The 26,570-nt window shown below is 52.0% G+C and overlaps 1 protein-coding gene across 3 annotated transcripts in view; it reads right to left on the bottom strand.

Moving 5' to 3' along the window:
• Positions 1 to 26,570, bottom strand: part of ACP2 (acid phosphatase 2, lysosomal) — a 47,097-nt gene that overhangs the window by 13,577 nt on the left and 6,950 nt on the right. The window contains exons 1-7 of one of the 3 annotated variants that reach the window (XM_077286802.1): positions 17,485 to 17,663; positions 16,182 to 16,345; positions 7,799 to 7,894; positions 7,633 to 7,719; positions 7,403 to 7,555; positions 825 to 923; positions 648 to 737 (exon numbers count right to left, since the gene is read on the bottom strand). In XM_077286802.1, the coding sequence (XP_077142917.1) occupies positions 648 to 737; positions 825 to 923; positions 7,403 to 7,555; positions 7,633 to 7,719; positions 7,799 to 7,894; positions 16,182 to 16,345; positions 17,485 to 17,542 (747 nt within the window). In that variant the 5' untranslated portion in view covers positions 17,543 to 17,663. Of the gene's footprint in view, positions 1 to 647; positions 738 to 824; positions 924 to 5,786; positions 5,810 to 7,402; positions 7,556 to 7,632; positions 7,720 to 7,798; positions 7,895 to 16,181; positions 16,346 to 17,484; positions 17,664 to 26,570 lie in introns of those variants that run through there. The other 2 variants (XM_077286803.1, XM_077286804.1) reach the window with 2 other exon arrangements.

Here is a 26,570-nt window from a genome sequence, read left to right as displayed (position 1 = left end):
TCCGTGCTCCCGAGGTTTGGTTTATGCATCACGGGTGAGCTGGTTTATATTCCTTCTTTCTAAGTTTTTTCATTTAAGACAAATTAAATGAAGATAATAATAACAAAGAATTTGTGTTTGCAATCATTTTCAGGAAGAAACTGAGTATTATCTGACAGAATTGCAGGGGTGTCAATACCTTTGGCCACAACTGTATGTGATGTGAATGGATTACAACTCTGCTCCCCAACTTGTGAAAGCTACAACTCTCATCATCCCACTACTCCATGCGGCTTCAATGTATCATTAGAATTGTAGATAAGCGATACCTGGAGAGCCCCATGTGTGGGGGGCACATCCGTCACCCAGTATGGCCCCTTCCCTTCGATTGATGAAGGTCCGATAACCCTTTCACTGCCAGTGACGTCATGAACCAAAATGCATTCACAATAAGGGCTGAGTGGATTTGCAGGAATTAAGGAGCGCCAGAACCAGACACACGAGTCCGGATCTGCACTCCAGCGAGTGCTGCTGATCAGTGGGGGTGCTGTGGATGGGGGGGGGGGGGGGGGTGCAGATCGCACATTAATGACATTTCCTAAAATTCCCGATATCGGAAAGGTTTCGGCAGAATTCAGTGTCATGAATAGATGCTAGAAATGACTGACCTCGCAGAACAAGACGTCCGAGACCGTCCATACAGACTCTAGGGAGCAGTCCGACAGTCCGGTCTTATTGGCGACCATGTGCAGGAAATCCTACAGAATAAAGAGGTGCAAGGATGAAGCAATGTGACAAGCTGGGCACACGGCCTCCGCCGGGCACACGGCCTCCGCCAGACTTACCAGATTGTCTCTGGTCTTGTTCACATACTCAGGCGAGTGCCGCGTCTCTTCTTGTAGCTTCAGATATTTCGGACAAGGTAGAATTGGAAACTTTAGGAGCTAAAATAAAAAAAATATGGGGTCAACAGCAAAACCTAGCACCACTAAAAGCCCTTAACCTTTGTCATCACGTTCCGCACGTCTGTCACGCATTGGAGCGGGTGTATGGAGCGGCGTTACACGCGGCTCCTGCCTCTGCTTGCTGTAGTTGACAACGGCAGTAAATGGCGCTGCTGCGTACTGGGAAATTTCCCGTTTTTCAGCAGATCATATGGTAAAATACAGCATCAATCCAAACTACAAATGTAGGGTTAAAAAACAGGATTTTTGGTTTCTTACCGTAAAATCTGTTTCTCGGAGCCTTCATTGGGGGACACAGGAAACCATGGGGTGTATGCTGCTGCCAATAGGAGGCTGACACTATGCAAATAAAAAAGTTAGCTCCTCCTCTGCAGTGTACACCCCACCGACAGGAAGTAGGATATTCAGTTAGTGAGAAAGCAGTAAGAGAAGCAACGTGTAAAAGAGAGAGAATAATAATATACTGTAATAATAATCTTTATTTATATAGCGCCAACAAATTCTGCAGCGCTTTACAGTTTAACAGTTTCAAACACTCAAAGAGTGTTCAAAGAACTCAAACGTTAACAGTATAACACAATAAACAGAGATGTTCAACTTGGGAGGGTGCTGTGTCCCCCAATGAAGGCTCTGAGAAACAGATTTTACGGTAAGCAACCAAAAATCCTGTTTTCTCTATCGCCTCATTGGGGGACACAGGAAATCATGGGACGTCCCAAAGCAGTCCCTGGGGCGGGAACAGCAGTCAACTCCAATCTAGGTCAGAGGAATTCACCACCGTCGCCTGCAAGGTCTTCCTACTTAAGCCGGCATATGCCGAAGCCAGGCATGGAAGTTTCACGAACATGTGGAGGACCGATCATCTGTCTGTAGAGGTGCAAGGAAGAGGCCCTATATGTGCACCGCCGTGAGGCTCCCACTGCCCAGGTAGAGTGCGCCTTAAACCTGGAAGGAGGAGCTCTGCTCTGACCTGGTAAATCTAAACATTGCTGACCGGATTTTGCGGGCATACGTTGATTTGGAGGCCGGAGGGCCTCTCTACGCCGAGCCTGTATACTGAAAAGGGGGCCTTAGCTGTATAGATGCACCTCGCCCTGACCCGTTAGCGTGATGAGAGAACGCTACAAAGGATGAGTCCGAGCAGGATGAAGGGAAGGGAATCAAGTTAGATGAACAGAGCCATGGAGAACCTCGGCAAGGTAAGGGCAGAGCACTGAACCTGTGATCCACAGAATGTACAAAACTGCTGCCACAGACTCTGGAAGTGGTTGAGAGCCTGAAAGGAAGGTATAAAATGAAAATGGACCCGCCCCTCGCAAAAATGCAGGAGTGTCCGATGTCTGAAGAAAGGGAGGACCTGGATAAAGGCTTTCATAAAATAAAGGAAAGCACACGCGGTACCAAGAGAACAACGAGGTTTAGTCTAAGGAAGAAGAGAACTTGTCCCGCCGATGACCTCCTTAATAATTGGTTCAAGTTGGAGACAACTGACGAGAACCCTCGGAAGGCAAGCTGTGAGGGACTTCCTAGAGGATAAGTCCGGTCACGCCTTAAGCAAATGGTCCTTCGGAAGGACACCATATTGCTGGATGTCCAAGCAGCACCTGCAGCAGAATCCGTGGGGACGGATACCATGTACTTCCTGCAAGAGTAAATTAGTCCGCAAGGACAGTGATTTCCTCCAATCGGACTCCATGAAGGGTGCCCTGATGGAGCAGCTTAGCCCATGCGCCTATAAACTTTGCTGTCTAGGTGAAGACAAAGACAGGGCACAATGTAGCGGCGGACACTGTAATGGTCGACTCTGCCATGGACTGTTAGTCCGCCGTTGGTATCCTTGAGGGATGCTCTCTGTGAGAGAGGACTGTATCGGTGGAAAAACTGGAAAAAGGAAGGTCCAGAGACGGAGTAGAGGTCCAGTTCGCAGTAAGTTCAGGAGAGAAGGAATATAGGAAAACCGAGACGCTTCCTTCTTTGGAACGGCTGGACTAAGGATTCCAAGAGAAAACCCAGAAAAGACCATTAAATTGAAATGACAAGAAAAGACTTGAGAGTAGGGTACTGGGAACCTGCTAGAGAGCATGACAAGATGGGCATTGATAGGCACAATCGGACATGAGCAGTCAAGGGAGGAGATGCCATGGAAAACCTGGCGTATGTCAATTCCATGGGAAGTTGTCCCTAGGAAGGAGTACATAGGCCCCAGTAAAAAAAAAAAAAAAACTTGACTGCCAAAAGGAAGATCCTTACCTATGACGACATGAGTGACCCTATCCGTCCCGGACCCTCTGGAACGGGGAGAGGATTGTAGTGTGTGGATCTACTTACCTAAGTATAAGACACCACACACACGAGGATAACAGTGAAAGGGATACGAATCCTGCTGAAGGAAGGAACGTATTATCACAAAAAACCATCATTGGATCCAGGCGTAGAGCAGCCTTGTACACTGGACGATGCTTGCACAGAGTAAGATCCAATTCCTATCCGAGGTGGGAGAACCTGTTCCTGCCACAGTCGGAAATAAAATCCCGGAGCTGCTCGAAGTTGAATCCAGTGTCTGTAAAAAAGAAGAGGTAAATACTGACACGTAAATAGGAAGCTCTGTATTGAGGTAGTTCAAAGGCCCCTAGAATAATGCCGTGAACAATCATGAGTCAAGGCATTATATGGGCTCTGACTCCGTAAGAGACAGCTAGAACGTATAATACTGTAAATCATATATGATAGGAGTAGCGCACTGGATAGTGCAGATAGACCTAGGACAGCACTGTAAGCTGACCTACTGGATAGTTAGCGGTAGGCCCAAATAACCAGATGGAGAGGAAAGGCCCCTGGGGAGCAACACGCAATTAAGGCCCAGTGCGTGGCTGAAGAAAAACTGCAACCAGTCGGTACCTGACAGCGGCGTGTCCGACCTACCTGAAAGTGGACAGGCCACTTATGCTGCCACTGAGGTCCACCCTGTGGCACTGAGATCCGCCTTGTGGTACGTGGTAGATCTTCTGTTTAGCTGTTAATAGACCACAGACATTATTGACCGTGAAACACACGGTAAAAGTTGCGCCTCTGACTCACCTGAATGCGGATTATAACCGCTGCGGCAGCCAACCAGAAGTGATAAATACCGGGCACCTCTCTCCGAGTGGTGACTAGAGGGGAGCCTGGGCAGATGCTGCAAAAGACCCTTAAGAGAGTGATAGAGGGCGTTTCTGACTTACATGACTCTGGAGCAGAAGAGCAGGACCAATGCAGCAATCGATCTCGGGCACGTCTAAACCACTGGAAAGACGGCAGGTATTGACTAAATGTGTCTGGAAGATGACATCTAAAACCTGTATAGCGTACAGTACTGCTGCAATCAACGGGAGGAATAGGAGAGTGCGTCTGACTTACCCGAATACAGTACAGAACGCCAGTACCACTGCAGTGGTCAATCCAAGACACGTCTGATCCGCTGAAGAAACGACAGTTTCAAATAACGTACTGTACCTGGAAGGTGGTGCATGTGAAACCTGGATGGTGGATAGAGTACTGCTGCGATCGGCTCTCAGTACCCTGCAACTATGGCAGATAGAGTACTGCTGCGATCGGCTCTCGGTATCCTGCGACTATGGCAGATAGAGTACTGCTGCGATCGGCTCTCGGTGTCCTGCGACTATGGCAGATAGAGTACTGCTGCGATCGGCTCTCAGTATTCTGCGACTATGGCAGATGGAGCATGGGAGAACCCTGGAGAAGGGTATAGGAGAGAGTTGATTCTCTGTTGCGGTCTAGGTCATGATATACCTAACGGCATTAGGCAGAATAACAGCTTCCGTGTAGTAAGCTGCAGCATGGAGTCTGTCTGAAGTATGTCCTGCCATGCTCATTCTCCTGAAGGGATTACGGTAGGCTTGTCAACAGGGAGACAAAACTCTACTCTCTGTTGTGCACCTGAATTCAAACCTTTGCGCCTGCGATCTGTGGTCAGATTCTTTATCCACTGAGCCACAGCAGAAATTGGTGGGAAATATGGACTCTTAACCAGCTGGAAGTAAGGTCCGAACACTGCAGTCGTGAAGTGGGTAGGAGCCGCTCCCCTCTCTGCTTAAAGCAGTGTAATGGTTGCATCCGGAGGGGGCTGCAGGGAGATGGAGGGCGGGTGCCTGTGAGCAGAAGTGGAAACGTTTGATATGCCAGGGCTCTAGCATCACCGTGTGTAGAGGAATAGCCAAGCCTCGCACCGCTGAAATTCAAGGCACAGGTCTGCAATAGCAGAAATCACAACAGTAGTGTGACAAAACGTAGAACTCCGAGGAGAAATGTGCAACTGAAACCCTCTACGAAGTGAACGCCATATGCCAGGCCTTATAATGGTCCATCTCCCTGTGGAGGGTGAGGGGCGGACCATGGCACAGATGACGGCAGCGTGGGGCATACTGCCATCCCCCGCTGGTAACTGCCCGGCTCTAGGAAACTTATTACACCAGCAACTGCACGGCTCTAGAGTACTACTATGCCAGTGACTGTACGGCTCTAGAGTGCTACTACGCCAGTGATTGCGCGTCTCCAGAGTACTATTACGTATTACACCGGTGACTGCACAGGTCTAAAGTACTGATACACCATCTTAAGAGTACTAATACGTATTACACCAGTGACTGCATTACGCCAGTGGCTGCACGGGTCGGCACGGTTATAGAATATAATTACACCAGTGACCGGCTTGCATGAAAGGAGGACGAGAACACTCTCCTATAGGATTAGGCATGGTAGGCATACCTACTAAGGAATGCCAGAATGTTAGGGGAACAGGAGAGATGCAGAGAGGAGTGCCAAATTGTAAGCAGCGCTACTCACAGCAGGTGTAGTGTCCTGTAGTCTGCTCCAAGGTTGTAGCTGCGACAGGCATCAGGACACAGGTCCAGGGCACCAGCATGAAGATGGAGGCGGGGAACCCGGCCGGTGCAGACGCACGCTGGTGGGAAAGGACCAGTACTCAGATCGGAAGGGGGGTGGGAATAGTCACCGGGTCCGGAGGAGAACGCTCCCCAGCAAGATAGCGGAGATCCCAGGCCGAATGGGGCGGCTGGGAGTAGTGGGCGGAGCTAGCCGCTCTGTACAGGAATGGGTACAGTCTAAACCGCCTGCAGGGGAGCACCAAGATGGCGCCGGTGGGCGGCTATGACAGTCGGGTGGGAGAAAAGTCTGCTCGAGAGAAGAGGAAGTGGGCGGAGTCGGCATCGGAAGAGTAGGCCCGAACAGAAGCCAGGGCCTAAATTAGAGGCCGGCGGCCGCTGGAGAGGGCCGCGGCCCGGGAGAAGCGGCGCAGCTGCTGCAAGGCTGCCGCGCCAGATAAAGGGGACAGTGCGGCCGCCGGAAATAAAGTGAACAGCACGGCTGCCTGCAAAGGCAACCGCGCCGAGGCATAAGGCAGTGCGGCCGCAGCTGGGGAGGAGGAGATGAGTCTGCCTGCAAAGGCTGCCGCGCCGGAAGGAATATCATGCGGCCGCCGGCGGGGTGCAAAGGCCGCCGCGCGGATGAGGGAGTCTGTGCCTGCAAATGCTGTCTGCAGCTAAGATCCCTGTTGGCTAGTAACAGTGGCGACCGCCTGAGGTAACCTGCATCCTATATTAACACCTATAGAGTGAATTCCTGCCTACTCTGGGATGGGTGGGGAAATACTCACCTCACACATCCCACGTTGTCCGTTACTAACCTTAATCCAAGGAAGGTATCAGACGTCCAGGGAGCTGATGGACGTCCTCATCTCCTCCAACCGACAGGCTCTGGTGGGCGAGTGGGTGGGGGACGGAGCTAGGACCGGACTTCTGAGCACGCTTGCGTGCTAGGATCATGGTCCTGCTGAGGGATCTATAAGGATACAGGGTGGCAGTACACGCCGTACTCATAGTCCATAATGTGGGATTACAGGTGTGACTGTTCACCCTGTATCCCTTCCGGAAAAACCTGAAAGAAAAACGACACACATTGAGGTAGATAAAGGTCTAATGAAAGACACGGGTCTATCTCCTACTGACACTAAGCTAAACTGAATATCCTACGTCCTGTCGGTGGGGTGTACACTGCAGAGGAGGAGCTAACTTTTTTTATTTGCATAGTGTCAGCCTCCTAGTGGCAGCAGCATACACCCCATGGTTTCCTGTGTCCCCCAATGAGGCGATAGAGAAATATAGACGTCAAAAAGGCGTGATGAGACTCGGATCTGCTATTCGAATGCCAGGAGGTCCGCACACGCCCTTGTGTACCTGAGCACCGCCACTGACGCCATTAGGCTGGGGTCACACTTGCGAGTGCAGTGCGAGAAACTCGTGCGATTCTCTCGCATCAATATCCGGCACTCGGGAGTGTAGCGTGCGGCTGCATGTATTTCTATGAGTGCCGGCGGCAGTGGCGGGTATTGATGTGCGAGTTTCTCACACTGCACACGAAAGTGTGACCCCGGCCTTACTCACCCGCTCTTCATAGTCAGGCACCGTGTGCACCGGGATCGGCTGCCAGCTGATATTTGGGTTGAAAACCTCTGCACCTGCAGGTGGGTACAGGCCGGCCAGGTTCGCCTCTGCACTCATCAGTGTGCGGTCCACGTCTGTGCTCCTCACATAGATCTGCAGAAGGGACAGGAAGCAAATAAAAGAACGCCGTGATATTGTGCCAAGGTTCCCCAGCCCTGAGAAGTTCTTACCTCGTGCCTGTCGTACGACTCGTTCAGGAATCCTTCGTAACGCGCTCGCAGCGCCTGTCCCAGATCCCAGTGCTGCCTCATCCCAATCTAAACAAAGTTTCACAAAAATGTGCAACTCAAAAAAATAGATGCTGAGAACATCGATAGAAAGAGGCGCCAATCCTACCTGCGTCAGCTGCCCAAATCCCTGGGGCCAGGCGCTCTCCTGATGCACATCGGTGGGATAGGTCTTCACAGGGGAGCGGTCGCCGTGCCGATACACCTGTAAGATAAACCACGGCGAGAGCCGGCATCACCAGCGCGGCACCGCACACAACACAGCGTTCACTTCAGGTGCTCATTCACACGGGCAGATATTCTGTGGATCTGCAGATTCTCCGCAGGGAAATCATCAGCTCGGGAATCAATGGTGACTGGCGGAACAGCGGGGGTCGGAAGACGCTGAGCGCCGGCCGCGGCCTGGACTGTCAATCTTCATGGTTTTCTCGTCAGATGAAACAGAAAATCGGAACAGACACGACCTGAACGTTTTACCAACATTTGGCGATCTGAAAGGTCCGAGAGACCGGGGGGCACAATGTCGGCTGCAGACGGCTGAGCATCCACTGTGGGGCCACTGCTAGAGTGTATCACATACTTCTGCCCACTATATCCCACGTGTCCGGGTCCATCAGCCCACCCCAAGTATCCGCTCCAGCTATGTCCCCAAGCCTTCAACTCTGCTGTGTCCGATCTCTCCACCCCCATGTGCCCGGTTCCTCTGACGCCCGCCATGTCCCTGAGCTGAGCCTCAGCCCTGCAGTGTCCTCTCCTTCCGCCCCCCGCCATGTCCTCTCCTTCCGCCCCCTGCCGTGTCCTCTCCTTCCGCCCCCCGCTGTGTCCTCTCCTTCCACCCCCCGCCATGTCCTCTCCTTCTGTTCCCCCACCGAGTCCTCTCCTTATGCCCCCCGTGTCCTCTCCTGCCGCCCCCGCTGTGTCCTCTCCTTCTACCCCTGCCGTATCCTCTCCTTCCACCCCCCGCCTTGTCCTCTCCTTCCGCCCCCCGCCGTATCATCTCCTTCCGCCCCTGCCGTATCATCTCCTTCTGCCCCCGCCATGTCCTCTCCTTCTGTTCCCCCGCTGAGCCCTCTCCTTCTGCCCCCCGTGTCCTCTCCTGCCGCCCCCCGCCTTGTCCTCTCCTTCCACCCCCCGCCGTGTCCTCTCCTTCTGCCCCCCGCCGTGTCCTCTCCTTCTGCCCCCCGCCGTGTCCTCTCCTTACGCCACGTTCTTCACTCTCATCTAATGTCTCCGTTGCTCTCCAGTTATTAGCTTTTTTTCCAATATTCTTTAGGTGTGAACAGCACTAAGTACATAAGTTGCAGCCTAGACACAATCTCCACAGACTTCTATGAGCAGCGGCTGCTTAGTATGTGGCGGTCAGCGCTCAGACCACCGGTCATTTTCTAAAAGTAGTTTCTTTCATAATTAACCCCTTAGTGACGGAGCCACATTTTTTTTAAATCTGACCAGTGTCCCTTTATGTGCTAATAACTCTGGAACGCTTCCACAGATCCAAATGATTTTGAGAATGTCTTATGACGTTTTGTACTTTATGATAATGGTAAATTTATGCCTATATGTTTTGTGTTTATTTGTAAAAAACAATATCAGAATTTTGACAATTTTTTTTTTTTTAAATGCAATTTTAAAACTTTGAATGATTATTCCTTTAAAGGGAACCTGTCACCCCGTTTTTTCAGTATGAGATGAAAATACCATTAAATAGGGCCTGAGCTGTGCTGGACAATAGTGTATTTTGTGTACCCCGATTCCCCACCTATGCTGCCGAAATACCTTACAAAAGTCGCTGTTTTCGCCTGTCAATCTAGGTGGTCAGGTCAAATGGGCGTGGTGACATTGCTTCTTCTCCCCCAGATCTTGCTTATCTTTCCGTTGGTGGCGTAGTGGTTTGCGCATGCCCAACAGCGGAATGCACTGCGCAGCTGAAGAAAAAGAGCGCGATCTGAGCTATTCACCGATTTATCGCTGGCGGCGGCTATCTTCCTGAGGCCGCGCGTGCGCAGATGGAGCGCTCTGCTGCCCGGGGCTTCAGGAAAATGGCCGCGGGATGCCGCGTGTGCGCAGATGGAGATCGCGGTGGCCATTTTCCTGAAGCCGAGTTCGCATCTCGGCTTCAGGAAAATGGCCGCCACGATCCCCATCTGCGCACGCGCGGCATCCCGCGGCCATTTTCCTGAAGCCCCGGGCAGCAGAGCGCTCAATCTGCGCACGCGCGGCCTCAGGAAGATAGCCGCCGCCAGCGATAAATCGGTGAATAGCTCAGATCGCGCTCTTTTTCTTCAGCTGCGCAGTGCATTCCGCTGTTGGGCATGCGCAAACCACTACGCCACCAACGGAAAGATAAGCAAGATCTGGGGGAGAAGAAGCAATGTCACCACGCCCATTTGACCTGACCACCTAGATTGACAGGCGAAAACAGCGACTTTTGTAAGGTATTTCGGCAGCATAGGTGGGGAATCGGGGTACACAAAATACACTATTGTCCAGCACAGCTCAGGCCCTATTTAACGGTATTTTTATCTCATACTGAAAAAACGAGGTGACAGGTTCCCTTTAAGCATAGCTCCCAACCGTCCCTCATTCCCTCATTGTGCGGGAGTGTCCCGGATTTGAATCTTTGCCCCGCTGTCCAGCGCAGGACGCTCTGATCCCGGGAGACAGCAGAAGAACTCCCGTCACACCCCCTTTTGTTAGACCACGCCCCTTCCCCTTCCGTATGTTCCTGAGTCTCCCAGCGTCACTGTTCAGAGGGAGACTCACTTCTAGTTTGAGGTACGTAACAGCCTGGGTGCAATGTAAGCAGCAGACCAGTGTGAGTGGACTGGAGCTGCTAATTATAATGCCTGGCTAGTAACTGTAATCGTGGAATGAGTGGGGCTGAGCAGGGTGGGATGGACACACTCACAGCCTCCCTCTGTTTGCCTCGGCTGCTCAGTGCTCACTGCTGTGTTAGGCTACGTTCACATTTGCGTTGTGCGCCGCAGCGTCGGGCGCTGCAGCGTCGCCGCATACGTCATGCGCCTCTATATTTAACATGGGGGCGCATGGACATGCATTGCGTTTTGGGACGCATGCGTCCTTTTTGGCGCAAGCGGCATGGCGCAGAGGACGCAGCATGATGCATTTTTTTTGCGTTATAAAATAGAACGCATGCGTCGCAAAACGCAGCGTTGTGCATGCGTTGTTCCTGCGTTGTTCCTGCGTTGTGCGTTGCGTCGCCGACGCTGCGGCGCACAACGCAAATGTGAACGTAGCCTTATCTTATTGCAGAGCGACAGATGCAGATCAGTGTGAGTGAGTAGTCGATGTCACAGATCGATGACTCACTGATACGTCTGTCTCCAGTCAGTGCATTTGAGGAGGAGCAGCTGCAGCTCCCTGGGAGAGGAAGATGGTGAATAGGCAGGTGAGAAAGAAAGATGTGTGTGTGCGCAATGTCATATGCGTACTGAGAGAATTTCTTCTTAGCTGCATAAACTAGGCAAATACTGTGTTCTGCAACTATTATGTTCTGCTACTAGATGATAATTCAGACTACCCTAGGTTATGTAGATGTCACTAATATAACCTTACAGAAGAAATATATCTTAGCTGAGTAACCTGATGCTCTTTTTGTAGGATACTTTCTCTGCCCTCACAATTCTTGGATTTAAATAGTGCAAAAGAGAATTCTTGGGTTCAAATAATGCAACAAAGAGGATGCACTGCATATATAATTATTTTTCTGTCTAGAGAAGCTATAGATTTATCCCTTCAGCTAATGTGTATAGTATATGCCTATGGACCCACATACAATATACAATGCCCCATATTTATTATAATTTGTGCATGCATAGATGACTGCAACGCACACAATTAAGGCGGCAGAAAGACAATTGCACACTCCTAGGCCAGAAAAATATATAACAAACAAAAACCACCACCCTAAAAAACAATCACATGTATCATGGATGAATAGCAATTCACAATAACCCGAGCCAATTGGCCATGTATTCAATCAACTCAAATGTGGCTAGAAAGAGACATTGATCTCAACCTGGTACAGACACTGATGAGACGTGTCTTGGTAGAGAAAGAGACATTGATCTCAACCTGGTACAGACACTGATGAGACATGTGTCTTGGTAGAGAAAGAGATATTTATCTCAACCTGATATAGGTACTAATGAGATGTGTGGCTTGGTAGCCACATTTGAGTTGATTGAATACATGGCCAATTGGCTCGGGTTATTGTGAATTGCTATTCATCCATGATACATGTGATTGTTTTTTAGGGTGGTGGTTTTTGTTTGTTATATATTTTTCTGGCCTAGGAGTGTGCAATTGTCTTTCTGCCGCCTTAATTGTGTGCGTTGCAGTCATCTATGCATGCACAAATTATAATAAATATGGGGCATTGTATATTGTATGTGGGTCCATAGGCATATACTATACACATTAGCTGAAGGGATAAATCTATAGCTTCTCTAGATAGAAAAATAATTATATATGCAGTGCATCCTCTTTGTTGCATTATTTGAACCCAAGAATTCTCTTTTGCACTATTTAAATCCAAGAATTGTGAGGGCAGAGAAAGTATCCTACAAAAAGAGCATCAGGTTACTCAGCTAAGATATATTTCTTCTGTAAGGTTATATTAGTGACATCTACATAACCTAGGGTAGTCTGAATTATCATCTAGTAGCAGAACATAATAGTTGCAGAACACAGCATTTGCCTAGTTTATGCAGCTAAGAAGAAATTCTCTCAGTACGCATATGACATTGCGCACACACACATCTTTCTTTCTCACCTGCCTATTCACCATCTTCCTCTCCCCTTGCCACTATAGGGCCCAGCAGGGGTAGCAGGGTGAGCCATCGAGGAGCGGGGGCGCCACTGCGCAGGGTTAGGGTGCCAACCTCCGCAAGTAGGCAGGTTGAGATAGGCCAGTATAGGGATAGGCACCCCCCCGGTTGTATTTCTGTCTTTTTGTGGTGCTGGTGTTATATTATTAAGGTATTTATGTACTAAGGTTTTATTGATAAGTAATAAAGATATATGGTTTTAATAATAAGGGGAAACCTCTGTGAGACAAATAGTAATAATTCCTCTGCTTCAATTACGTATATACTGTATTTAAGTCCCTGGGAGAGGGTGACGACACGATGCTATTGTGGCTGCCATTTCCCCACGCATAAAAAGGGCTAAGCCAAAGCCCCTGTGACAGTCTGACACTGTAATGTAGCAGACCTGTGTGTGTACAAGGTGTATGGATCAGAGCAGCGTGTGAAAGGTGTATGGAGCAGAGTCGTGTGTGTAAGACGTGTACAGAGCCGTGTGTACGAGGTGTACGGAGCGGAGCAGCATGTGTACGAGGTGTGCAGAGCAGAGCCATGTGTGTACAAGGTATACGGAGTGGAGCAGCGTGTGCAATGTGTATGGAGCGGAGCCGTGTGTGTATGAGGTGTATGGAGTGGAGCCATGTGTGTATGACGTGTATGGAGCAGAGCCGTGTGTGTACGAAGTGTACGGAGTGGAGCCGTATGTGTACGAGGTGTATGGGGAAGAGCCGTGTGTGTATGAGGTGTACGGAGCGGAGCCGCATGTGCAAGGTGTACGGAGCGGAGCCGTGTGTGTACGGAGTGGAGCTGTGTGTGTATGAGGTGTATGGAGCAGAGCCGTGTGTGTACGAAGTGTACGGAGTGGAGCCGTATGTGTACGAGGTGTATGGGGAGGAGCCGTGTGTGTATGAGGTGTACGGAGCGGAGCCACATGTGCAAGGTGTATGGAGCGGAGTCGTGTGTGTACGAGGTGTACGGAGTGGAGCCGTGTGTGTACGAGGTGTACGGAGTGGTGCCGTGTGTGTGTATGAGGTGTACGGAGTGGAGCCGTGTGTGTATGAGGTGTACGGAGCGGAGCCGCATGTGCTAGGTGTATGGAACACAGTCGTGTGTGTACGAGGTGTATGGAGCAGAGCCTCATGTGCAAGGTGTATGGAGCGCAGTTGTGTGTGTACGAGGTGTACGGAGCGGAGCCGCATGTGCAAGGTGTATGGAGTGCAGTCGTGTGTGTATGAGGTGTACGGAGCGGAGCTGTGTGTGTACGAGATGTATGGAGAGGAGCCGTGTGTGTATGAGGTGTACGGAGCGGAGCCGTGTGTGTATAAGGTGTATGGAGCGGAGCCGTGTGTGTACGAAGTGTATGGAGTGGAGCCGTGTGTGTACAAGGTGTATGGGGAGGAGCCGTGTGTGTATGAGGTATACGGAGCGGAGCCGTGTGTGTACGGAGTGGAGCCGCATGTGCAAGGTGTATGGAGCGGAGTCGTGTGTGTACGAGCTGTATGGAGCGGAGTCGCATGTGTACGAGGTGTACGGAGCGGACACTGGCTGTGTCGGATCGGAGCAGATATTGCTCCTCGCTCTGACACTGACTGGCACAGGAGACACGGAGGTCTTTATCAGTGGCGTATCACAGCTGCAGCGATGTGATCAGTCAGCGGCGCAGCTGGATGACACCATTCAGCGCCGTGGGAGTGGAAGCTGCCGACTGCTGCGAGGGAGCACGGTGAAAGGTGTCTGTGTGTAGTGATGGAGAAGGCAATGATGGGGGTGGGGTAACCATGTGTGGCCATTAGGGCTTGTTCACACAATCCTTTTTTCGCTGCGGATTTTTCAGGTCCTGATTTGTGAAAACCGCAGTGCAAAACCTGCGGTGGTTTTCACTGCGGTTTTCAGTCCTTTTTCTACTGCGGATTCCACTGCGGGTTTCCAGCTGCATTTTCCTATTGGTGCAGGTGGAAACCCGCTGCGGAATCCGCAGAAAGAATTGACATGCTACTTCTTTTTTTCCGCTGAAAATCCGCGCTGATTTTCCAGCCGAAAAAAGGATAGTGGGCACAGCGGATTTCGTTTTCCATAGGGTAACATTGTACTGTACCCTGCATGGAAAACGTCTGCGGATCCGCAGCTGCAAATCCGCTGCGGATCCGCAGCGAAAACCGCATCGTGTGAACATAGCCTTATACTGCACCCAGCATCGTGTGTGGCCATTGTACAGTATGGAGCGTCGTGTGTGGCCATTGTACAGTATGGAGCGTCGTGTGTGGCCATTGTACAGTATGGAGCGTCGTGTGTGGCCATTGTACAGTATGGAGCGTCGTGTGCGGCCATTGTACAGTATGGAGCGTCGTGTGCGGCCATTGTACAGTATGGAGCGTCGTGTGTGGCCATTGTACAGTATGGAGCGTCGTGTGTGGCCATTGTACAGTATGGAGCGTCGTGTGTGGCCATTGTACAGTATGGAGCGTCGTGTGTGGCCATTATACAGTATGGAGCGTCGTGTGTGGCCATTGTACAGTATGGAGCGTCGTGTGTGGCCATTGTACAGTATGGAGCGTCGTGTGTGGCCATTGTACAGTATGGAGCGTCGTGTGTGGCCATTGTACAGTATGGAGCGTCGTGTGTGGCCATTGTACAGTATGGAGCGTCGTGTGTGGCCATTGTACAGTATGGAGCGTCGTGTGTGGCCATTGTACAGTATGGAGCGTCGTGTGTGGCCATTGTACAGTATGGAGCGTCGTGTGTGGCCATTGTACAGTATGGAGCGTCGTGTGTGGCCATTGTACAGTATGGAGCGTCGTGTGTGGCCATTGTACAGTATGGAGCGTCGTGTGTGGCCATTGTACAGTATGGAGCGTCGTGTGTGGCCATTGTACAGTATGGAGCGTCGTGTGTGGCCATTGTACAGTATGGAGCGTCGTGTGTGGCCATTGTACAGTATGGAGCATCATGTGTGGCCATATTTTTTTTGTTTATAATTATTGTTTATGAAACATTGTGATCAGAAGTGCTAAATAGGTGTGGTTGGGGCGTGGCTAGTTGTGAAATGGGTGTGGTCAGAGGTGTGGCCTTTGTCCCTCTTTCCCTTCCTCGAAAGTTGGGAGGTATGCCTTTAAGGCCGGAGTCCCAGTTGCCTAATGCGAGGAAGTCGCGCCTCAATACCAGGCACTCGGGACCGGAGCATTCAGCGCATAGAAATACATAGATAGATACATAGATAGAAATACATAGTGCCGCACGCTCCGCTCCCGAGGGCCGGCTACTGAGGCGCGAGTTTCTCACATTAGTCAGACCATAGAAAACCATTAATAAACAACATTTCCCTCATGTCGGCTTCACATCGGCGCCATTTGTAAAATGTTCTTTTATTTTGTTCGCATTTTAGGAGGTTTAAAACTGTAGCAGCAATTTTTCATTTTTTTTTTTTCAAGGAAATTTACATTTATTTTTTTAGGGACTGTGGGGTATGAAGTGACTTTGGGGGTCCTATAAATTGGAAAGCCCCCACAAGTGATACCATTATTCCCTTATAGCTCAGGTCAGTAAAAAGACGTCTCAGCAGTCATTAAGGGGTTAAGGACCATTCCTGGCAATAATCAGCTGACCCCTCCCTCCCGGAAGGAGCCACTTCCGGGGTCTGTATAATGGCCGCCGTCCTCTCCTACTCACCACAGTGACGAAGCGCAGCTGACGGGCCTGCGCGGTGTGTACGGCGGCCAGAATCTGCCCCGATAACAGCACAAGAGTCCGCAGTAGAGATCCGGACCCGCAGTCGGCAGCCATAGCCTCGCAAAATGTCCGGCCCCCCGCACTTCCTGTGGGGAATGGTATCCCTGCAACACACAAGAGTAGAAACATGGCTGCCGTTAGTCGTGGTGTACAAAGATGGCAGCATAGTTATTACGTCAGGTCATGTGACATGAAGACGCAAAGCATCCGTCCTACTCTCCTACTGCCCCTAGAGGCCCAGTGTGGAACAGCAATAAGAAAGATCCTTCCTGAGTAATGTGAGGCTCCCTCTAGTGGCGAGATGTGGGATGACGCCGTTGCATCAAGGACCTAAGGAGTTTTCTTTTCTGCAGGACAAGAAGAATTTCACTTTTACCAGGGCAGAATGTATGGATCAACCACTGGAAATGCAAAAAAAAAAAAAAGAAAAAGAGTAGTGAGGAAAACCAGCTTTGGCTGACACATATAGCACCCACAAGAATTAACCCTTTCAGGCCTTTAGGACAAAACATTTTTATTTTCATCTTCACATCTTAAATCCCAGAAAATGTATCTATCAGATATTATTATTTTTTATTTTTTGGCAGGAAGAGTCGTATTTGTCATTTTGGGGTATATCGAACTTATTAAATGGCTCTATAATAATATAATATAATTATTATTATTATTAAGTAATTTTTATTACAACTTTTTATGGGAAGAAATAGAAAAAAAAAACAACATCAAATCTGGTTGGATTTTTTATGTTGTAAATTTGTGTTTCTTCTTGTGCTGCAGGAATAAAGAGGAATCTTTACTGGTTTTACAACTTTCTGATGTGACAGCTGATATTTGCGCTTTCCTTGTCATTGGTAACAGAAAAGAAAGTCCCATAAGCTGATCTTTTCCTCACCCTCCCGGGATCCGGCGCTGCCTCTCATCACTGTGCCGATGATTGCGTACAAGCCGCAAAGGTGACGTCATGTCGAACACTCTGTAACCAATCGCTGAGCTCAAAAGCTCATGCCGTCTACAGCTGATCGCAGTGATCGGCTGCAGCGCTGTTGATGTCTGTTCTGCAGTCGATGATCAATGACTGGAGCAGCAGCGTTGGACCCCCGGAGGGCGAGTGAGAGCTTGTTTTGGATTTTGTGTCCCCCCCCCGAGCCCTTTGGAGCAATAATCTTTGCAGCTGTAAGACAGAAGCAGAGACCCCACTATATCCTCTATATGTCCTAATAGTGGTTAACCCTTTAGCTACAACCTTTCCTCTGTGGCGGCTGTGACTCGGCTCTGATCCTTGTTATTCCAGAATTCTCCATCCTGATGACCCGGAACGTCTGGTACGTGGCTGCGGTCAGAGATAATGTGTCACGATTCCTCCTCTCAGTGAATGATTGCTATGCTGTTCTATGGACACTGTCTTGCTGGGCTGTCGGTGCCTTGATTGACAGCTCTGCTGTCCAATCTGTACTGGGATGTGCGGGACTTTCTACAGGTGTTCGGTGTTCTGGTAATTGCCCAGCTACTTTACCTGAGCTGTTCGCCCCTGATCCCTGCCAGATGTAGTTTTTTTGCTTCTTGGAGAGTGTCAGCCTGATTCTGGTGCCTGACCCTTTGGACCTTGTTCTGAATTTCCCTTTGTTCCATCCTTCGGCTTTTGATCCGCTCATTGACCCTCGATTGTGACGTGACTTACGCCTTCATCTTTTCCCTTGGTTATGTACGTACTCTCTCAGTATTGACCCCAGAACGTCTGACTCTTCTGCTTTATGGCCTGTCCATGAGTAGTGACTAGCGTGACATAATGTACAAGTGAAGTAGAAAGTGTCAGAGAACTAAGAGGAGACATCCACGGCAGCCATTCTGCTGTCAGAACGCAATGAAAAGGATCCTGTATGGGGAGAATGTAAGTGATGATATCCAGAGCCGCTATGACCTTTATATAGGGGTCTGCGTTGGTCCCTACGGCGGTGCACAGTGGGGGCCTACATCCTGTGTAAGTCTCCAGGCCATAACTAAAGCAGACGGCTAAGGAGGCCCCATCAAGGTCATCAGTGTCAGATCAGTGGAGGTCCGACACCCATGCCCTCCACAGATCAGCTATTGTCAGCATTGGCAGTGGCTGGATGTATACAGTGCACCATGTAGTGGCCGTTATCGGTACTGCAGCTCAGAGCCCATTCACTTTGATAAAAGCTGAGCTGCAGTACCGATAAAGGCCACTGCACGGTGTACGGCGCTGCACTGTTCCACTTCCAGACATTGTATACGGTATATGGCCACTGCCAGAGCTGATAACAGCTGATTGGTGGAGGTGCCGGGTGTCAGTCTGGAGTCTGTCTGGTGCAAAATGGCGCTGTAATGGCAGCCATTCACATAACTGCTCAGAACTAGAGCTACTCCCACAGAGAGGTACAAGCCCATCGAGGGGGTCACAAGCTGCGGACCCCCATCTGCAGAGGCATATAGCCAGTAGACCTGCAGTCTGTGATCACTGGATCACTTTGGATGTCGGCTTTAACCCCGTGCAGTCTCAGAGCTCGAGAATGTGCGAGGACTTTTCACCAGTAATTGCCGGCTATATAAAGATGTCGAGCTTGTAAAATACAGCGAAACGTGTCCTGGCCTGTAACGAGCAATAAACTGGGAAAAGAACCTGACACTGCGGACACTAATGGTTTCACCTTCTGTCAACTAACCAGAAAGTGCATCTCTATCTGTAGGAAAACGCTTGAATAGTAATTCCCCAATACACGACTATGACCGGAATCGCCACTATCAGCGGAATATTTACATACGGGACGATGACAGATTGTGAACCTGCCATCAGGCTGCACTTATGTACATGAATATGTTCTGGATCCCGCTGGTGCAAATTTGTGACACGGAGATAATGTTGGCCCTTGTTTTAGGCTACTTTCACACTAGCGTTTTTTTGCATACGTCGCAATGCGTCGTTTTGGCGAAAAAACGCATCCTGCAAAGTTGTCTGCAGGATGCGTTTTTTCCCCATAGATTTACATTTGCGACGCATTGCGACGTATGCACACACGTTGCAACCGTCGTGCGACGGTTGCGTCGTGGTGTGGCGGACCGCCGGCAGCAAAAAACGTTACATGTAACGTTTGTTTGTGCCGACGGTCCGCCATTTCCAACCGCGCATGCGCGGCCGGAACTCCGCCCCCACCTCCCCGCACCTCACAATGGGGCAGCGGATGCGTGGAAAAACAGCATCCGCTGCCCCCGTTGTGCGGCGCTTGCACAGCATGCGTCGGGCCGACGCAGCACGACGGCCCCGTACCGACGCTAGTGTGAAAGTAGCCTTATATACATACACACAGAATTTACTAGCTGCTGCCACTAGACGGAGCTCACTACACACATGTTTACAATGCAATGAGCTCCCCCTAGTGGTGACTGCAAACAGCCAGAATTTCATCAGGACCCTTAGACCGTTGCTGTATCATTATACAGGGCGGTATAAGGATTATAAAATGGCCCGATAAAGCAGAGGCCAATACTGTGCTTCACTGCACATGCACTAGACCTGCCTTGTAATGGTGTATTCCAGCAAGTGTGATGTTAGGCCCGACCTAGACGCCTCCTGAGGAGTCTGGGACCGCCCACCTGACTCTTCAGAGTTCTGCTTTATAGTGAAGGCACATTTCAGAACCCTCTTACCATTCTGTGTAATGTTATGGGGGCAGTTTAGGGGCTTTATATGTGATTACAGATTCCAAGTAATATCACATGTATGTAAAGGAAAGTAATGGATATTAAGGACTAATACTGAAAAATGCAGCTCCAGCCCCTATTTTTAAAAAAAAGAAATAGAGTACATTTTACAAAACACATGGAGGGGTGCGGGGCCCATCCTTAGTTTCGTCCTCATGGGACTCAATTATTACAGATTTTCTGCAACCTAAAATGCACAACAGAATAAAAAATGCAGATTTTATTGTGGAAATGCGTCAGATTTGCTGCAGATTTCGCCCTCTGCATTAAAATCCACAACATAGAAGGAGAAGCTGCAGATTTGACATTTCTAACAATCTCATCCACGTGGATCTGTAATACACACTCGTAAATCAGAGGTGGAAAATCCTGTTGGTTCTGTACGGTGCTAATTAGTCGCCACCGCATCACGGCCAACGTGCGTCGGAGGAACAACGAGCGGATCTGAAATAATAGCTGCTCTCTGATTAATAGTCTTACAGTTATGTAGTAAAAGTCATTAACAATGACAATACTTTTAGCTGCTGTCATCTTTAAACTGCGCGATCAGCGCCACGGGCCACGGCCGCAGTCCTCATCCATGATGCAGACGCAATATCTGCACACAATTGTGAAAATTAGATCGCATAGATCTGTAGTGACGTGTGCACGATGTCGTGCCGCAGACTACTAATCAGAAGAGGTTCACAGGGCTCTTGTCCTGCAGCCGTGGACTACAGACATTGCATCTGGACCAGGGCCCTGCAAATCTTCTTATTCATCTCTAATGACACTGAACTTGGGAGCATCTTCCTGAGCATCGCACCCCCATAGGTACTAAGATTAGAAGTGATTTCCAATCCTATCCCCCTGATCGCCGGCAGTCTGACTAGAATAGAGCAGGGGTGTTAATTGAGCCCGGGTGGAGCATGTACACCTCCGCTCCATTCATTCTCTACTGGATGGATGGTCCTGTGATGGAGGAAAATTAAAATCCATAAGACATCTCTGTGGAAGGAACAGATCACCCTGACATTGACCATATGGGATTAATTATAGCTAGGGAAGAGAGAAACTAATTATAACTGGGGAAGTGAGAGAGAACTGACAAGTCAACTTCCATTGAAGTAGGGGCCTCCTGCAATAGCCGGGTAACTGCTATTCTGGGAGCTATACACCAAAGTTAGGATTTGTTTATTCAGAGGCGGAATAGTAACAAGGGCTTTTTCTATTCAACTGATTTTTTTCTGAGACCTTTTGGTGGCAGTGATGAATAGTGGGGTTTGCATCGATCTAATATTTATGAGGGATATATTGTCTGCGTTGCAGCAAAGGGACGTCCATAATGCAATCACCCCTCCAGCTTAATACTGGACTTATGGATGATGCTATTCACGTCATGTTTCATCTCTATGGACAGGAGTAACATGACAACAATATCTACACCTAGGACCTCCAGGGGCAAAGACATCCTGAAAGTTGGGTATCTCATAACATTTTAACAGACCAGCACATCCCACAACCAGCCCCAAATGATTTCACAAAAGGAAGGTATGAGGGCGCAACCTTGCTCTAATAAAAATAAAAGTTTGGTAGTCTGTCTTTGTTTATTCGGGAAGACTGTGAAGTTCACTGTGAGAGTGTTCCCTTTTCCTAATCGGAGCGCTTCCTTTCATGAAGATAAAAGCCACTCCTGCATCTTCAGGTTTAGTACTTCTCTTTCGTTAGTACTTTTTATTTTATGTGATTGTATATATATTGTACATTAATGTTTGTTACCATTTTGTATCATCTTTGTATATTTCTATAAACACTACCTACATTTCTGGGTTAAACATATAAAATGTAATAGTTCTGTTCTTCTTATTCTGTAATCCGCACCCCTGAAGCCATACGCTACCTGCAATGGGCGTGCAATCGGCCTGTATAAATGATTCTAGTAGTCCCTTTTGTTATTGTGGAGCTGACTATACTGGGGTATGTGTGTGTGTGTGTGTATATATATATATATATATATATATATATTCATATATTCCATGTGTTGGAATCGGAGGTGTACATACCGTATGCTCACTATGAGTTCACCGATGACCAGACTAGTAGTGGAAGCAGCCGTGGCCTCGTCCATCCCTCAATTGCGTAATTGTCCTGATGATTGGAGGCAGTGGAGTTGTGTCCCCTGACAAGCTGGTGACAGCAGTGGGATCTGCGCGACCCCCCGCTGTTATCCTTGACAAACTGGTGGCAGACATAGGGATCTGTGCGACCCCCGCCCCAGCTGTTATTCTTGACAAACTGGTGGGATCTGTGCGCCCCTTCCCCGGCTGTTAACCTTGACAGTCTCATAGGGAAAAAATGAAGCTGAGGTGTGCTGCTCCACCCCTGCTCAATTCAGAAAGACCCCACGATCGGTGGGGTCCCAGTGATGAGGATAGGAGACATCTGCCATACTCAGCTTTCACAGAGCGTCCTCGTCTCGTCTTCCTATATAGCACTTAGTGAGTGGCACCACAGAAATCCCCCATAACTACACGTGGCGTCTAGTACCTGTGATCTCGCCGTCATATCGGTTTTTGTAAACGCCCTGAAATATCGATTATGGGGCGTCTTTTCCTAGCATTGTGCGTCGTACCGTTCCTCGGTCACTCCTCCTGTAAATGTCTTCTGTAGAGACTCCTTTGTGTACTGAGAAATGACTCCTGTCGTCGAAACGCACCAGAGGGCGAGTTATTATTCTTGAACTGCGCTGAAAAAATACTTAAACAAGCGAATACTCTGGATGCAGCTTTCTCTGCACATGAGGAAGAGTTCCAATAAAACCCACCCACTGTGGAGGCCTTTCGCACGTCTAGACCACTTGCACTATGGAGGCCGCTCGCACGTCTAGACCACTTGCACTGTGGAGGCCGCTCGCACGTCTAGGCCTCTCGCACTGTGGAGGCCGCTCGCACGTCTAGACCGCTGGCACTGTGGAGGCCGCTCGCCCTTCTAGGCCGCTGGTACTGTGGAGGCCGCTCGCACGTCTAGACCGCTGGCACGGTGGAGGCCGCTCGCCCTTCTAGGCCGCTGGTACTGTGGAGGCCGCTCGCACGTCTAGGCCGCTGGCACTGTGGAGGCCGCTCGCACGTCTAGACCACTTGCACTGTGGAGGCCGCTCACACGTCTAGGCCTCTCGCACTGTGGAGGCCGCTCGCACGTCTAGACCACTGGCACTGTGGAGGCCACTCGCACATCTAGGCCGCTGGCACTGTGGAGGCCACTCGCACCTCTAGGCCGCTCGCACGTCTAGGCCGCTGGCACTGTGGAGGCCACTCGCACGTCTAGGCCCCTCACACTGTGGAGGCCGCTCGCACGTCTAGACCGCTGGCACTGTGGTGGCCGTTCGCACGTCGAGGCCGCTCACACGTCTAGGCCGCTCGCACTGTGGAGGCCGCTCACACGTCTAGGCCGCTGGCACTGTGGAGGCTGCTCACACGTCTAGGCCCCTCGCACGTCTAGACCGCTGGCACTGTGGAGGCCGCTTGCACATCTAGGCAGCTGTCACATCTAGGCCGCTCGCACTGTGGAGGCCGCTCGTACGTCTAGGCCGCTCGCACTGTGGAGGCCGCTCGCACATCTAGGCCGCTTGACTGTGGAGGCCACTCGAACGTCTAGGCCGCTGGCACTGTGGACGCCACTTGCACGTCTAGGCCTCTCGCACTGTGGAGGCCGCTCGCACGTCTAGGCCGCTGGCACTGTGGAGGCCGCTCGCACGTCTAGGCCACTCGCACGTCTAGGCCGCTGGCACTGTGGAGGCCACTTGCACGTCTAGGCCGCTGTCACATCTAGGCCGCTTGCACTGTGGAGGCCGCTCGCACATCTAGGCCGCTGGCACTGTGGAGGCCGCCCGCACGTCTAGGCCCCTCGCACTGTGGAGGCCGCTCACATGTCTAGACTGCTGGCACTGTGGAGGCCGCTTGCACGTCTAGGCCGCTGTCACGTCTAGGCCGCTGTCACGTCTAGGCCGCTGTCACGTCTAGGCCGCTCGCACTGTGGAGGCCGCTCGCACGTCTAGACCACTTGCACTGTGGAGGCCGCTCGCATGTCTAGGCCTCTCGCACTGTGGAGGCCGCGGGCACGTCTAGACCGCTGGCACTGTGGAGGCCGCTCACACGTCTAGGCCGCTGGCACTGTGGAGGCCGCTCGCACGTCTAGGCCGCTGGCACTGTGGAGGCCGCTCGCACGTCTAGGCCGCTGGCACTGTGGAGGCCGCTCGCACGTCTAGGCCGCTGGCACTGTGGAGGCCGCTCGCACGTCTAGGCCTCTCGCACTGTGGAGGCCGCTCGCACGTCTAGACCACTGGCACTGTGGAGGCCGCTCGCACATCTAGGCCGCTGGCAGTGTGGAGGCCGCTCGCACGTCTAGGCCGCTGGCAGTGTGGAGGTCGCTCGCACGTCTAGGCCGCTCGCACTGTGGAGGCCGCTTGCACGTCTAGGCCGCTGGCACTGTGGAGGCTGCTCGCACGTCTAGGCCGCTCGCACTGTGGAGGCCACTCGCACGTCTAGGCTGCTGGCATTGTGGAGGCTGCTCGCACGTCTAGGCCCCTCGCACTGTGGAGGCCGCTCGCACGTCTAGACCGCTGGCACTGTGGTGGCCGCTCGCACGTCTAGGCCCCTCGCACTGTGGAGGCCGCTCGCATGTCTAGACCACTGGCACTGTGGAGGCCTCTCGCACGTCTAGGCCGCTGGCACTGTGGAGGCCGCTCGCACGTCTAGGCCCCTCGCACTATGGAGGCCGCTTGCACTGTGAAGGCCGCTTGCACGTCAAGGCCGCTTGCACTGTGGAGGCCGCTTGCACTTCCAGGCTGCTTGCACTGTGGAGGCCGCTCGCACATCTAGGCCGCTGGCACTGTGGAGGCCGCTCGCACGTCTAGGCCGCTGGCACTGTGGAGGCCGCTCACACGTCTAGGCCGCTGGCACTGTGGAGGCCGCTCGCACGTCTAGACCGCTGGCACTGTGGTGGCCGCTCACACGTCTAGGCCTCTCGCACATCTAGACCGCTGGCACTGTGGAGGCCGCTTGCATGTCTAGGCCCCTCGCACTGTGGAGGCCGCTCGCACGTCTAGGCCCCTCGCACTATGGAGGCCGCTTGCACTGTGAAGGCCGCTTGCACGTCAAGGCCGCTTGCACTGTGGAGGCCGCTTGCACTTCCAGGCTGCTTGCACTGTGGAGGCCGCTCGCACGTCTAGGCCGCTGGCACTGTGGAGGCCGCTCGCACGTCTAGGCCGCTGGCACTGTGGAGGCCGCTCGCACGTCTAGGCCGCTGGCACTGTGGAGGCCGCTCGCACGTCTAGGCCGCTGGCACTGTGGAGGCCGCTCGCACGTCTAGACCGCTGGCACTGTGGTGGCCGCTCACACGTCTAGGCCTCTCGCACATCTAGACCGCTGGCACTGTGGAGGCCGCTTGCACGTCTAGGCCCCTCGCACTGTGGAGGCCGCTCGCACGTCTAGGCCCCTCGCACTGTGGAGGCCGCTCGCACGTCTAGGCCCCTCGCACTGTGGTGGCCGCTCACACGTCTAGGCCGCTCGCACCTCTAGACCGCTGGCACTGTGGAGGCCGCTTGCACGTCTAGGCCCCTCGCACTGTGGAGGCCGCTCGCACATCTAGGCCGCTGGCACTGTGGAGGCCGCCCGCACGTCTAGGCCGCTGGCACTGTGGAGGCCGCCCGCACGTCTAGGCCCCTCGCACTGTGGAGGCCGCTCACATGTCTAGACTGCTGGCACTGTGGAGGCCGCTTGCACGTCGAGGCCGCTGTCACGTCTAGGCCGCTGTCACGTCTAGGCCGCTCGCACTGTGGAGGCCGCTCGCACGTCTAGACCACTTGCACTGTGGAGGCCGCTCGCATGTCTAGGCCTCTCGCACTGTGGAGGCCGCTTGCACGTCTAGACCGCTGGCACTGTGGAGGCCGCTCACACGTCTAGGCCGCTGGCACTGTGGAGGCCGCTCGCACGTCTAGGCCGCTGGCATTGTGGAGGCCGCTCGCACGTCTAGGCCGCTGGCACTGTGGAGGCCGCTCGCACGTCTAGGCCTCTCGCACTGTGGAGGCCGCTCGCACGTCTAGACCACTGGCACTGTGGAGGCCGCTCGCACGTCTAGGCCGCTGGCAGTGTGGAGGCCGCTCGCACGTCTAGGCCGCTGGCAGTGTGGAGGCCGCTCGCACGTCTAGGCCGCTCGCACTGTGGAGGCCGCTTGCACGTCTAGGCCGCTGGCACTGTGGAGGCCGCTCGCACGTCTAGGCCGCTCGCACTGTGGAGGCCACTCGCACGTCTAGGCTGCTGGCATTGTGGAGGCCACTCGCACGTCTAGGCCCCTCGCACTGTGGAGGCCGCTCGCACGTCTAGACCGCTGGCACTGTGGTGGCCGCTCGCACGTCTAGGCCCCTCGCACTGTGGAGGCCGCTCGCATGTCTAGACCACTGGCACTGTGGAGGCCTCTCGCACGTCTAGGCCGCTGGCACTGTGGAGGCCGCTCGCACGTCTAGGCCCCTCGCACTATGGAGGCCGCTTGCACTGTGAAGGCCGCTTGCACGTCAAGGCCGCTTGCACTGTGGAGGCCGCTTGCACTTCCAGGCTGCTTGCACTGTGGAGGCCGCTC

Source organism: Ranitomeya variabilis, chromosome 2 (assembly GCF_051348905.1).
Source record: "Ranitomeya variabilis isolate aRanVar5 chromosome 2, aRanVar5.hap1, whole genome shotgun sequence".
Classification (NCBI taxonomy): domain Eukaryota; kingdom Metazoa; phylum Chordata; class Amphibia; order Anura; family Dendrobatidae; genus Ranitomeya; species Ranitomeya variabilis.
Note: the sequence above shows the minus strand (reverse complement) of the source record. Positions and strands in the feature narration are given on the sequence as shown.